We start from the raw sequence: 12,767 nt of genomic DNA on the forward strand, positions 1-12,767 counted from the left end.
ATATTCCCAGCTCTTCTGTGAGGCCTCTTCTAACTTCCCTAACTCCTATAATGGAGATTACACAAGGGAATTTCCTTGGCTCTTCACAAGGGAATAGCCCTTCCCAGCTCCTTTAAATTCTTATGTCTTCATCATCAAAAAATCTACAAACAATAAATGCTGGAGACGGTGTGGAGAAAAGGGAACCCTCTTGCACTGTTGGTGGGAACGTAAATTGATACAGCCACTATGGAGAACAGTATGGAGGGTCCTTAAAAAACTAAAAATAGAACTACCATACAACCCAGCAATCCCACTACTGGGCATATACCCTGAGAAAACCATAATTCAAAAAGAGTCATGTACCACAATGTTCATTGCAGCTCTATTTACAATAGCCAGGGCATGGAAGCAACCTAAGTGTCCATTGACAGATGAATGGATAAAGAAGATGTGGCACATATATACCATGGAATATTACTCAGTCATAAAAAGAAACAAAATTGAGTTATTTGTAGTGAGGTGGATGGACCTAGAGTCTGTCATACAGAGTGAAGTCAGAAAGAGAAAAACAAATACCGTATGCTAACACATATATATGGAATCTAAGGAAAAAAAAGGGTAATGAAGAACCTAGGGGCAAGATGGGAATAAAGACACTGACCTACTAGAGAATGGACTTGAGGACACGGGGAGGGGGAAGGGTAAGCTGGGACAAAGTGAGAGAGTGGCATGAACATATATACACTACCAAACGTAAAATAGATAGCTAGTGGGAAGCAACCGCATAGCACAGGGAGATCAGCTGGGTGCTTTTGACCACCTAGAGGGGTGGGATAGGGAGGGTGGGAGGCAGACGCAAGAGGGAGGGAATATGGGGATATATGTATAGCTGATATTATACTCTAATAAAGATGTAAAAAAAAAAGAAAAAAAAATTCTTATGCCTTAATTATCTAATCCAACCGGTAACTGTCACTCTATTGAGCGCCCTCCGTCTTCTCCCACTGACCACACGCTTCACCATTACAGCCCTAATTCAGTCCAGTATCTTAAAAAATGGCAAAATTTTACTAAAGACAATTTAGAACTTCAATGTCCTCCTTGGGAAACGGGATCTCCCTAAAACCTCTCCTTTCCCATCACCATCTCTCTTCCTTCCTCCATTTTACCAACCTCAACCTTCCCTTAAATCCTTTATCTATCTTCCTTTAATACCCCAATCTCCTCCACCCCTCTATCCACCCTGTCAGACCTTTCCCTTCTTACTCCAACCCCTCAATTCCCTGTAGTCACTAGCACTTTTTCCCCCCTAGGGATTCACGAGGGGCTCAGGGACCTAAAGTTAAAAATACAAATTGGGGGCTTCCCTGGTGGCGCAGTGGTTGAGAGTCCGCCTGCCGATGCAGGGGACATGGGTTCGTGCCCCGGTCCGGGAAGAACCCACATGCCGCAGAGCGGCTGGGCCCGTGAGCCATGGCCGCTGAGCCTGTGCGTGCGGAGCCTGTGCTCCTCAAAGGGAGAGGCCACAGCAGTGAGAGGCCTGCGTACCGCAAAAAACAAAAACAAAACAAAAAACAAACAAAAAAACTGATTGTGGTGATGGTGGCACAACTCTGTGAATAGACTAAAAACTACTGAACTGTACACGTGACATGGGTGAATTGTATGCTGTGTGAATATCTCAATAAAGTTGTTAAAATAACAACAAAAAGTGCTCACATAAAAAGTATTTCTAAGATTTCCAGAAGTTAAGGAAATTAAAATTCTTAGAAACTAACCCAAATGTTTTAAAAATCCAAGTTAACATACATTTAGGCAAATCTTTGGTATATGAGACCAGTTTAATATTGTTGGTTTAATAAAAACACCTATGTCTTCTGAGTTATGGGCATTAAGTATAACACAAGAATAGGTTTTTATTCTACTTGAATATGTTCTTCCTAAATTTTTACAGGTTTATTGACAGAATAAACTAGCATTACATCTACATTTGTACTTAGTCAAGCTGAATCATTATTCTGACAAACTGTACTTCAAAAGTAATTATATCTTGTAATAAGCCAACTTGTAGTTTCCAAAATCTTTTAGTAACTTAAAACCTTAGACTTATGCTAAGTTAGTCCATGGATATTCATTAAATACCTAGGTCATTTCTAAGTAAGACAGAACACTGAAGCATAAGCATTTCAAGTTTATACAAGTTTTTGCCTCTTATTTTCATGGTACCAAGAAGCCACACATATTTGAGTCTATCAATGAACATATTCATTTTTGTCACATTGAGAAGTTGTACTATCTGGAAGTGCATGGCTATAAGAAGTTGTAAGATGTCTATTCATAAACTCTGCCAGTCTACTACAAAACGTTGGTGTATGACAGACAGTTCACAACTATCCACCTCATAGTTTTCTCTGTAAAATAGTAGTTACTGTAATTATAAGTTATAACCTTGTATGTAAATGAGACTCTAATAGAAATAATGACAGAAAGGAACTCTATATGCAGAATGTGTTTTTAAGGAAAAAAAAAAAAAGGTCCTAAAGTAAAATGACTAAGTGCTCCAGAATGAGAAAGAGGAACATGCAGAACAAACCTGAATGGACAGAGAAAGTTATAACAAGTTGATGATAAAAAGAATTTTATTTGTCACGGTCAAAGCCAGCTAAGACCTGACAGGTTTATTTGTAAGATTTTCAGAAAGTGCTTCAGTATCAAACATTATACTTATAAAATTAAAATTTGGTTTTCTACTAAAATGACAAAATTTTCTTGGGTTCTGATCCACTGTTAATAAAGAGGTTATAAAAGGTTTTTCTTTGCTTTCTGAGTAATCAATCTCCTCAGAAGCCAAAAATTCGGTGTCTTTTCGGAATTTCCTGCACTTGGTGTTAATTTTATCGTGTGTTATCATTTTAAAAAGTCGTCCCACTTTTGAAAGAGCTAAAGTTCTTTCCTATGTTCACTTTTAAAAAAATATTTTTTCGACACTGGTTAAATAGGTTGCCAGGTATTTTTTCTCACTGATCCATGATCCCATTTAATCGAATGTTCAAACCTCCTGACAACTTTTGACATTCTGCCTTTTCAAATTCAAATACTAAATGATGTCTTTTGCACCTACAACTGTCTTTAAAATTTCCCAAAGGGCCCCTGGAAGTTCACAAAGGATTAATTCTTTCACCCTGTAAGAAGAGAGATACTAAAAATAATTGGCTTATTTGATCAATGCTATGATTTGCATGGGAAGCACTGCCCAATCAGAAGAGAGGCTTACCCTCCCTAGATTAAATCAGTATGGGTAAAATGTTAATATGATTATTTCAAAAACTGGATGAAGTTCCTAGAAATTTATCACCAGCCTCAGTGTTCACAATGTGTTTCCATTTCCTGAGTCCCAGTGGTGCTTTGTCTGATATTAGACAACAGTACAGAGTCATCAATTACAATTTTGATTTTTCTCTTTTATGATTTTTTTTAATGTTACCTTGGTCACAATTTCATTTCTCTAATTTGAATACAGTATATTATTGGTAGGCCAGTGAGTGGTTCTCCACCAGTGATTCACTTAACTTACTTATGGAATTTTATTTTACAGATGTTTAGGACTTATTCCAGACTTAACTAAAAATTTTTACTTGATAATCTTGATATATTCTTGATATGCTCTAACTATACGCTTCATGACACATTATATCTCAGGATTACACTATATCTTTAAGTCTTTTTCTGTACAACAGTTATATTCATTTATACTCATAAATCAGATGTAATAACTACTCTTTTTAAAAATAAGGTTAATCATTATGCTTATAGATATCTTGCCTAAAACTTTTCTGGACTGATTTTATTTTGGTTTGCATGCCATAAAAACAACCAAACTTATTCATCAACTGCATTATTATTTTTTTTTTTTGAGATTTTTAAATTTTATTTATTTATTTTTGGCTGCGTTGGGTCTTCGCTGCTGTGCACGAGCTTTCTCTAGTTGCGGCAAGCGGGGTCTGCTCTTCGTTGTGGTTCGCGGGCTTCTCATCACGGTGGCTTCCCTTGTTGCAGAGCACGGGTTCTAGGCGCACGGGCTTCAGTAGTTGTGGCTCACAGGCTCAGTGGTTGTGGCTCGCAGGCTCTAGAGCGCAGGCTCAGCAGTCGTGGCACACGGGCTTTGTTGCCCCATGGCATGTGGGATCTTCCCGGTACAGGGCTCGAACCCGTGTCCCCTGCATTGGCAGGCAGATTCTTAACCACTGCGCCACCAGGGAAGCCCAACTGCATTATTTTTTATAACAAACTCTCATCAGATCTTTCACTTTTGAAACTACCCGTATAAGTCATCACCACCATTTTAAGTCTTTTGTCATCTACAGAGTGTTTTTTGTTTTACTTCGATGCTTCCCTGAAAGTGCCTGCAAGTGAGCTACAGGCCAAGTGCTTGTCTTCAACAAAAAAAGGATTGTTGAAAGAGGACTATACCGGTAACTCCTGGGCACAAGCTTCTGATGGCATCACTTAAATAACTTTGAGACTATACCAGTGGACTGAGTCAGGATTCCCAAAAAACTAGTGAAGCGGATGGATTCATGAGACTGTTAACCCAAGATCTAGCAGAACAAGAATTAATCACACAGGACTGAATAAACTGATGAAGGATGATTATGGGTTTTAAAATACTGCTGATGCTTTAATGTCCTATTTTCTGGATATAAGGAATTCGTTTCTCTTTTCTCTTAAGCTATCTATAATTCATTGACAATTTCAGCAGGCTATGCTTTTGTAAACAGAAATAAAAACATTTATCTTTTTCTTCCTAATTCATCCATAATTCAAAAACAAAACTCTTATTTAAATGAGTATTCTTATTTTCATGGCAACATAGTTATTTGTATAGGTTCAATAAAAGTCTGTCCTCCCGGTTGGAAACATTATAATGCAACCAAGGCTTTGACTGGATGTCATATTTGAAAGTCATGTTCACTTAATCTAATACCACCAGTTACTTTTAAGGAGCTGTGATTGATTTTATGGAACAATGCTTACAGTTCCCTTGGGAAAACTAGACTGGTACCTGGCTTACAGTTCCCAGACTTACAGGTAAAGTAAGCAAGGTCAATTCCAGGCAGGCCCAGGAACCCTAGGATATTTTGGGGACCTTAGGAATTTATCCAAATCTACAGGTACTGCAAGTGAAACCCAATGGTGAGTACTTGACTTGGCTTCCTGGCCTCAAGAGGCTTCTAAAAGTTCAATCCAAGATTCCTTATAAAAAGTCCCACTGAAGCAGACCTAAAATGCCTACACCTACATAAATAATCAGACCAATCTAATGAGACCAACTTCACAATGACTTTAGCCTACTTTGTTGTGGACTGAATGTCTGTGTCCCCCATAATTCATATGTTGAAACCCTACACTCCCCCTCATGTGAATGTATTAGGAGGTGGGGTCTTTGGGAGGTAATTAGGATTAGATGAGGTCATAAGGGTAGAGTCCTCATGAATAGGATCAGTACCCTTATAAAAGTCCAGAGAGAGCTTGCTTCCTCTCTCTTCTCTCTGCCCTGTGAGGATACAAAGAGAGGTCAGCAGTCTGCAAACTGGAAGAGGGTCCTCAACAGAATCTGACCATACTGGCACCCTGCTGTTGGGTTACCAGCCTCCAGAACCGCGAGAAATAAATTTCTGTTGTTTATAAGCCATCTAGTCTATAATATTTTTGTTGTAGCAGCCTGAGCTGACTAAAACATATCCCTAAGACTGACAAATTTTCTTTTAAACAACAGCAGGACTGACCAAGTGCTCACAACTACCCTTGCTTATCCACTGACTTGGCTTGACCAAACTTTAGTCGGGCTTTTCTCCTTTCCCACAAGCCCCTAAAGTATGGCTTGCCCTAAATTTAAGCAAGCAGATGCTCTTAGGCTCCCTTAACAGCTCATTCCAAGCCATCAACTGACTGCAGTAAATAAAAAAAACTCCAGTTAAACTATCTTGATCATGCAATCTGCTCACCCTCACCCACTCGGCCCTGCCAGCCCTGCTCACCCTTCTCCATAAAAGAAGAGTCTTTTTGTGTTTTATTTTGAGATGCCTGCAGATCCTACAGAAGAGCATTCTCCCTTTTGCAATAATCCTTTTGAGTAAAGTCTCTCCTTACCTAAATCTGGACTAGTTTTTATTTTATAGTAATATGACAAACCACCTACGTGCAAACTCCAAAATTACAATGTTATTTATTTTCCCTTATCCAAAGTGATTGGTATCATTTTCAAAACCATATTAAGGTCCAGATGAAATCAGATGCATACAGAAAGCACCGCATGTAAAATTACTGTCCAGAGCACAAGCAATCTGGCCTTAGGTCAGTCATGCGTCTTTCTCGTGTCAATTAATAATTTAAATTTTCACTTTTTTTTTTTTTTGCCTAAAAATATGATTTCACTTCACATCCCCAAGTTCCTGGCCCTTCCAAGCAAGGTATCACAGAAACAAAAATTAGCAAGTTACATTATAGCTAATAGGATCACAGCATTGAAGTACCTGTAATGTTCACCAAATTGAGCCCAGGTACATTTTAGTATTTTCCAGTCTCACATCTGCATGACTTTTTTGTGAGGACAGTCACCGCCACAAATAACACAAACAGCTTGAGAAACAAAAGCATGTGATAATAATATCAAATAACAGTTTTCCTTGTATTTATGATGAATTATATTTTAAATGAATAATCTCAAAGGCAAATATCCTATGCTTTAGGTTGCCTAGTCCATGTATCTGACTGAATTTCAAAGTTATTCACATGGAGCAGAGTTCTATTCATTAAGAGGAGGTCCTTTTACAGAAGATATGTAAAAGACTCTCATACAAAGACTGAAATATACAATGCAGGCACTCGGTATAGCATTTACCCATCCTACAGGGAGAAGTCCATCAACTGATTTTAATTATTATAAACAAATACAATAAAATTCTCAATTAGACAATATTTTGATAAAATTATTTTGCCCATAAGTATGGGCAACTTTTAAATAAGTAAATAAGTATTATAATCAATCGAACTATTTATTCTCTAGCTTATTTATAATAATCACCTACCAGTGTTCAAGTTGCAATCCTTTAGAAGGTAAAATAAATTTAGTAGATAGTGGCCATCTTGTTTATATAAAACAAAATAGAAAATATCAAAAGTAAAAGTATTTCACGGAGTTTGTTCCAGTTGCAAAAGAATCAAGTTCAAAAACCACTGGTTTAAAACTACTGTCTAAAACAATGCCCAGAATATATATGTTTTACTCGTCTTTCCTGTGCATTAACATTTCTTTTAAATTAGCCATCTTGACAATAGTGACCATTTACTCAAAGTCCACAGACTGTGCACTGTGCTATCCCTTTGCAAACACTTCATCAGTTCTCACAGAAATCTTGGAAGGTATAATACCCGTCTAATAGTAGAAGAAATAGTGGAAGAAACTAAAGCTAAGTAACTTGTCCAAGGCTATATAAAGTGGTGGAAGACGAACCTGATTTGTCAACAAAGCCCATACCTTTCTGCTACAGTGCCCCTCTTTATCATCTTCTCTGAATATCAACTTGCAATAAAATGTCCATGATGAAAATGAATTTTCTCAGAGTATTTACCCATGGCCTAAGCAGAACTATAACCTGTATTACTTGTTTTTCCAATATATTCAATTTATAAATTCACATAAAATATTTTCCATTTATATACTCCTTCACAGAATCTTCTTTGATATTCAAAAAAGACAAACCTTTCTGATAGTCAAAGCGTATATAACTTATACAGAAAAGCATTTCAGTTCAGCAAATGGAAAAACCTCCAATTAAAGAAAAGAAAAATTCTCTGAAAAACTTAACCATGGGAAATCACTGTTAGGCCTGATGATAACAAGGAGCTGAAACCCTGAAGTTTCATAACCAGTCAAATTATTTCCTAGTCAGATGAGCAAATCTAAAGCCAAGTAAGTAAGAAGGGATTAAAGTATCAGATTCAACTATATGAAATTATCATCAAATATCAATTCACATGACTCAACCTAACGCTTAAAGGGTTACCTGGTCCAGGTTCTCTCTACGTGTGTTGCTTGGAACAAAGGTTCAGCACAATGTTAAAAGGATTTACAGAAAAATTCATTGCCTACTTTGGGAAACAGTGGATTAAACAAAGTTAAAACTGGTCTCTACCTCAGAACCTCTCAAAGCCCTTAGTGTGTTAATATGAAGTGAGAACCTCCAAAAGGAAGATTCATTATCCTAACGAAGGTGTACAGAGATTAGGTAACTTATCCAAGGTCACACAGCTAGCAAATGACAAACTTAGAATAAGAATCGAATTCTCCTGATTCCCACACCAAAATTCATTCTATCTGCCCAAGACTTCGTTACACCTGATACTAAACAATTTCCCAAGGACCACTCCTATAAAAATGTAAGATGGGAAACACTAGTGGCTTGTGCTGACAGTATTTACCAACACCCACCAAAACAAATAACAACAAAAGGTAAGTAACAAAACATTCTTATAAAACAACAAAGCCTTCTCAAAATAAGCTAGACATAGTATTTACGGATTATACACACTATGGTATTCCAAAACTTATATTCTTATAAAAAATATTTCCTCTAAGAAATCAGAGCTATAATCTTTTCTAACCAGCACCTGGATGGAAGTAAGGATGGCAACCTAGGTCGTGAGGTCCATGGGAGCAGGGCCCGTGGCGATTTTGCTCACCAATATACCATCAGAGCCTGATATATAGTAGGTATACCATACTTAAATGCTGAAAGAATGGACAATAAATCCCTGCTCTAACATTAATTAGCTGTAGGATCTTGATCATGCTATAATCTCTCTGAATCTGCGTTTCCCCACTTGCAAATGAAATGGTTAGACCAGAAGGATCAAGATCTCTTCTATCTTTAAGAATCTGTGAATCTCATACGAATTAAATCTCAAATCCCCAGCATTTGAGGATACGTCCACAATCAAAAATTATAACAAAAAATAACATTTGCAAATCACCTGATATTCAGTACTTCATTTAATATACCCAACAAATTTGCAAATTAGCTTGGTATTACTACCCACATTTTACAAGTAAAGAAACTGGGGCCCAGAGAAACTCACTGACTAGACTAGAATCATAAAGTTATTAAGTAGTGAAGCACGGACTTTAAACCCAGGATTTTGGTGTCGAAATTCCCAAATCTTTCCATTACACCTTGTCCTCTGATGATAGGGACAGGGATGCAGCCCAGATAACGACAGCATTTTTCCCTGCCTTTCAGCTACTGATTTAACAGGGCCAGAGGACAAAAGGTCTCCCAAACTCTCCCATCATCCCATCTTCCCAAAGTTAAAAGTTCCAACTCTTCTGTGAAGAAAAATTATCTTAATGCAACAAATTAATCACATTTCTCCCTGGAGTCCAAGGTTATCTAATATTGCCATTTTAACAGAAGATGACATTATCACGGAATGAAAAGAATCTAAATTATGAATAAAAATCTTTCACACTGAAAGACAGTTTTAGTTCAAATATATACTCACAGTTAAGTACACTGAATTCAAAGACCACCTCATACTACATTTAAAATTAAAGCTTCACTTTTGGAAACTTTGCTTGCTAGTGGAAATGAGGCAATTTAAACTATTAACTCTTTTAGGTCTTCTTACACAATATCATACTTCACAATATTACTTCAAGTACAACTTCTCTTAATTCCAATAATGAATAGGCTCAAACGTGGTGTTAAACAAGTGGCATTTACATCATAACCTTCCCTTCCAAGAAACACAATTGGGCAACCAGAAACATCCCGGTTTATGGATTTCAACTTCTCAAAGACTTTAACCCATCAGCTGACTCTCCTATTTGTTAACTTTATTAATCTCCTGTCTTAAAATATATACATATTTTATGGCAAATATAATTGTTTTGCACAGCTACAGCAAAATCCCCTTTCGACAGGGAGTATACTATAACAAAGTAAACATATACTTATTAAACCTCTCAAGTACATAACACTGCATTAAATTCTCTGCCATGAAAATGAAATGGGCACTAGCTTTCTGAAGTTTACACGTGGAAATAGTTTAGGATATGCTTACAGTGAGTCGTAATTAAGTAAAAGATACAACAGGCAGACGTAATAATCCTGAAGCGTAACTAAAGAAAAAAAATTCCTCCTCCAAAACAATGCCAATCACTCTCATCTAAAATAAATATATACTCAAAAATGGCATATCTGGCTCATTTATAGCACAAGACTATTAGTTTCTATCGTGTTCTGGAAACCTCAGTAAGTTTGCACACTTAACAAAAGTTTAGCCTGTTAAATTAATAGCTAAAAATCTCCTTAGACCCAAGAGGTGACGTACCTGAAAAAAAACTGACCGTGAACACAAGCGAGAGTTTTAACAAAACCAAAGCTACAAGTCATTGCATCAATCGGCACTTAAATTCCTCTGCTGGTAAATGCCCCATAGCATCAGAGTCATCACCACTTCCCCACTGGTAAGTTTGAGAAGAGCTGTTGAAATCTTGCGGGCCAGTGAAAAACCTCAGTGAACTGTCACAAAATAAAAGTCACAGCGTATGTGACAGCTTTGCAGGCCAATTCAAAAACAAAAACAAAAACCCACAGGACCATCGAATTTACGCGATTCTCGGGGCAAATTATCTAGAATACCCTATGTTATTTACCAAAGTGCCAAGCAGTCCCCAGGAGAGCGCAGCAGATGATAACTTAGGTCCCAGGACAGGCTCCTCTCCACCAAGGATGACTCTCCTACTTGGTGCCAACTGTGCACTTGCATGCTCCGAAAATAGGGGCAAGTCCTGAATGCCAGGAGTTGCAAGGGCAACGTTTCTATTTTATTATGGCCTGAAGCCCGGGCGATTCCCAAGGCTGAACCTCTCGACCTTTAACCTCGGAGTCACTTTCCAACTGTGCTCTTACCCACGATCATTATATCCCCAACGGAAACCAGTTATTAGTTGCAACAAGGCCTGGAAAAATAGTAAGGGAGCTCTCAAAGTTCCCAGGACCGACATGGAAAAGGCGGGGGCTTCGAGGGTGAAAGCCCAACGTGGAAGCATCTTGGGCTCCACCGTTCCGAGAGCCAAAATCCAGACAAAGCCCCTCGTCCCCGGTGACTCCAGGCAGAAAGAGACACACCGACCCTCAGTCACTCGGACAGAATGGGGCTCCGGGGGGTCGGGGTGTCACCCGGTCAGGGAGGCCGGACGGAGGCTCCGCTCGGCCCCGACGAGGTGGGCAAAGCGAGGCGGGGGCTGCAGCGTGGCCGGGCGGAGCACGCAGCCCCTTCTCCCGGGCCCCTCTCTCCCTCCTTCCCCACGACCAGGCCTCTCCCGGCTCCTCTTTCCCTGCTTCGCCTCCCTCCCTCCCCTCCCCCCCCGACACCGCAGAACGAGGCCCCCTCCCCCCCAAAGCCCACCAACTTCCCCATTCTCCCGCTTCTCCCCACCTCTCAGGAGCACGCAGAAACTGCAGGCCAGGAGGCTCCTCAGGACGGCCCCCATCTTCCCTTCTCGCGTTCGCTTCTCTCACCGGCGAGGGGCGGCCCGAAGAGGGGGAGGCGAGGAGCCGGGGCGGCCGCCGCAGCGGCAGGTCTGCACGCTCATGCTTCCCAGCTTTCCCGAGAGAGAAGAAAGAAAGGGGCCCGTCAAGGCTCCGCGCGCGCCGCCGCCGCCGCTGCCGCCCTCTCTATCGCGCCGCTCCGCCCGGGGCTCGCGCGACGCCAGCGTCTGCTTCCATGCCGCCGCCTCCTCCCCCGGCGTCCCGCTTCCCCCGCGCAGCTCCTCATTCAGCCTCTTCCTCTCACGCAGCGGCGCAGGGATATACCTCCCGCCGCCTGCGCGAGTCGCCGCCGAGGTCTCCCTGCGCGCAGGCGAGCCCCCTCCCTCGGCGCCGCCTCCCGGGCACTCCAGAAAAGGAGAGGGGGCCGTGCGCACGGCCTCGGCTGGGAGACCCCAGGAGACCTGCGGGGCGAGCAGAGGCGGGCGGGAGGGGAAAGGCCGCCCGGCGGCGCATTCCAATGGGATTCTTTCCCGGGCCGGCCTCTTCGGCCCTCCCCGCGGAGGGCGTGAAGCGACGTCGAACAACATCGGAGACGGCGTGGTCGGGACTACTTTCTGCGGCTCGACCCGGCCGCCGCCTGCGCGGGTCTTTGTGCGGCCGCTGCCGGCCGAGCCAGGTGGGGCTCCCGGGCCTTGCCGGCCGCCACCTGGGCGGGGGGCGGCGGGGGGCGGCGGGGGGCGGCGGGGGGCGGCGGGGGGCGGCGGGGGGCGGCGGGGGGCGGCGGGGGGCGGCGGGCCGGGGCCGGCGAAGCGGCAGGTCCACGCTCGGGGAGCCTCGCGGGTCCCAACGCGGGTGATGAGCTTAGTCCCAAGGTTGGAAATTGGTTTAAGCATCTATTTTTTTTTAAGGCAAATAAAAATTAATGCTGCGTCCACCGACTTTCAACGTAGATATGGTTTGAACACCAGAAGGGTGTTCAAACGCCAACACAAAACGGAGATTTTTTAATTTTTTCTCCTGGTTTCCCAGAACTACAGATTGCCCCCTCAATTAAGTCCAACAAGGACTAAAGATTTCTAAACTGGCAGATAAAATTCCAAGATAAATGCGTCAGCACCTAAGACAGAGCAAAGGGACAATCGGTCAGAACTGTCTTCGGGATTTTACAAACGCGTTTAATGATGAATGTTGGGCATGTTTTGACTATCCGTCTTCAGCTTGAGGAAAGGA

At 41.4% G+C, this 12,767-nt stretch overlaps 1 protein-coding gene across 3 annotated transcripts in view; it reads right to left on the reverse strand.

Annotated features, from left to right (window-relative positions):
• Positions 1–11,832, reverse strand: part of LRP6 (LDL receptor related protein 6) — a 173,075-nt gene extending 161,243 nt beyond the window's left edge. The window contains exon 1 of one of the 3 annotated variants that reach the window (XM_033408194.2): positions 11,485–11,832. In XM_033408194.2, the coding sequence (XP_033264085.1) occupies positions 11,485–11,539 (55 nt within the window). In that variant the 5' untranslated portion in view covers positions 11,540–11,832. The remainder of the gene's footprint in view (positions 1–11,484) is intronic. The other 2 variants (XM_033408195.2, XM_004281142.4) reach the window with 2 other exon arrangements.
• Positions 11,833–12,767: the final 935 nt, after the last annotated feature.

This window comes from Orcinus orca, chromosome 11 (assembly GCF_937001465.1).
Source record: "Orcinus orca chromosome 11, mOrcOrc1.1, whole genome shotgun sequence".
In the NCBI taxonomy this organism is placed as follows: domain Eukaryota; kingdom Metazoa; phylum Chordata; class Mammalia; order Artiodactyla; family Delphinidae; genus Orcinus; species Orcinus orca.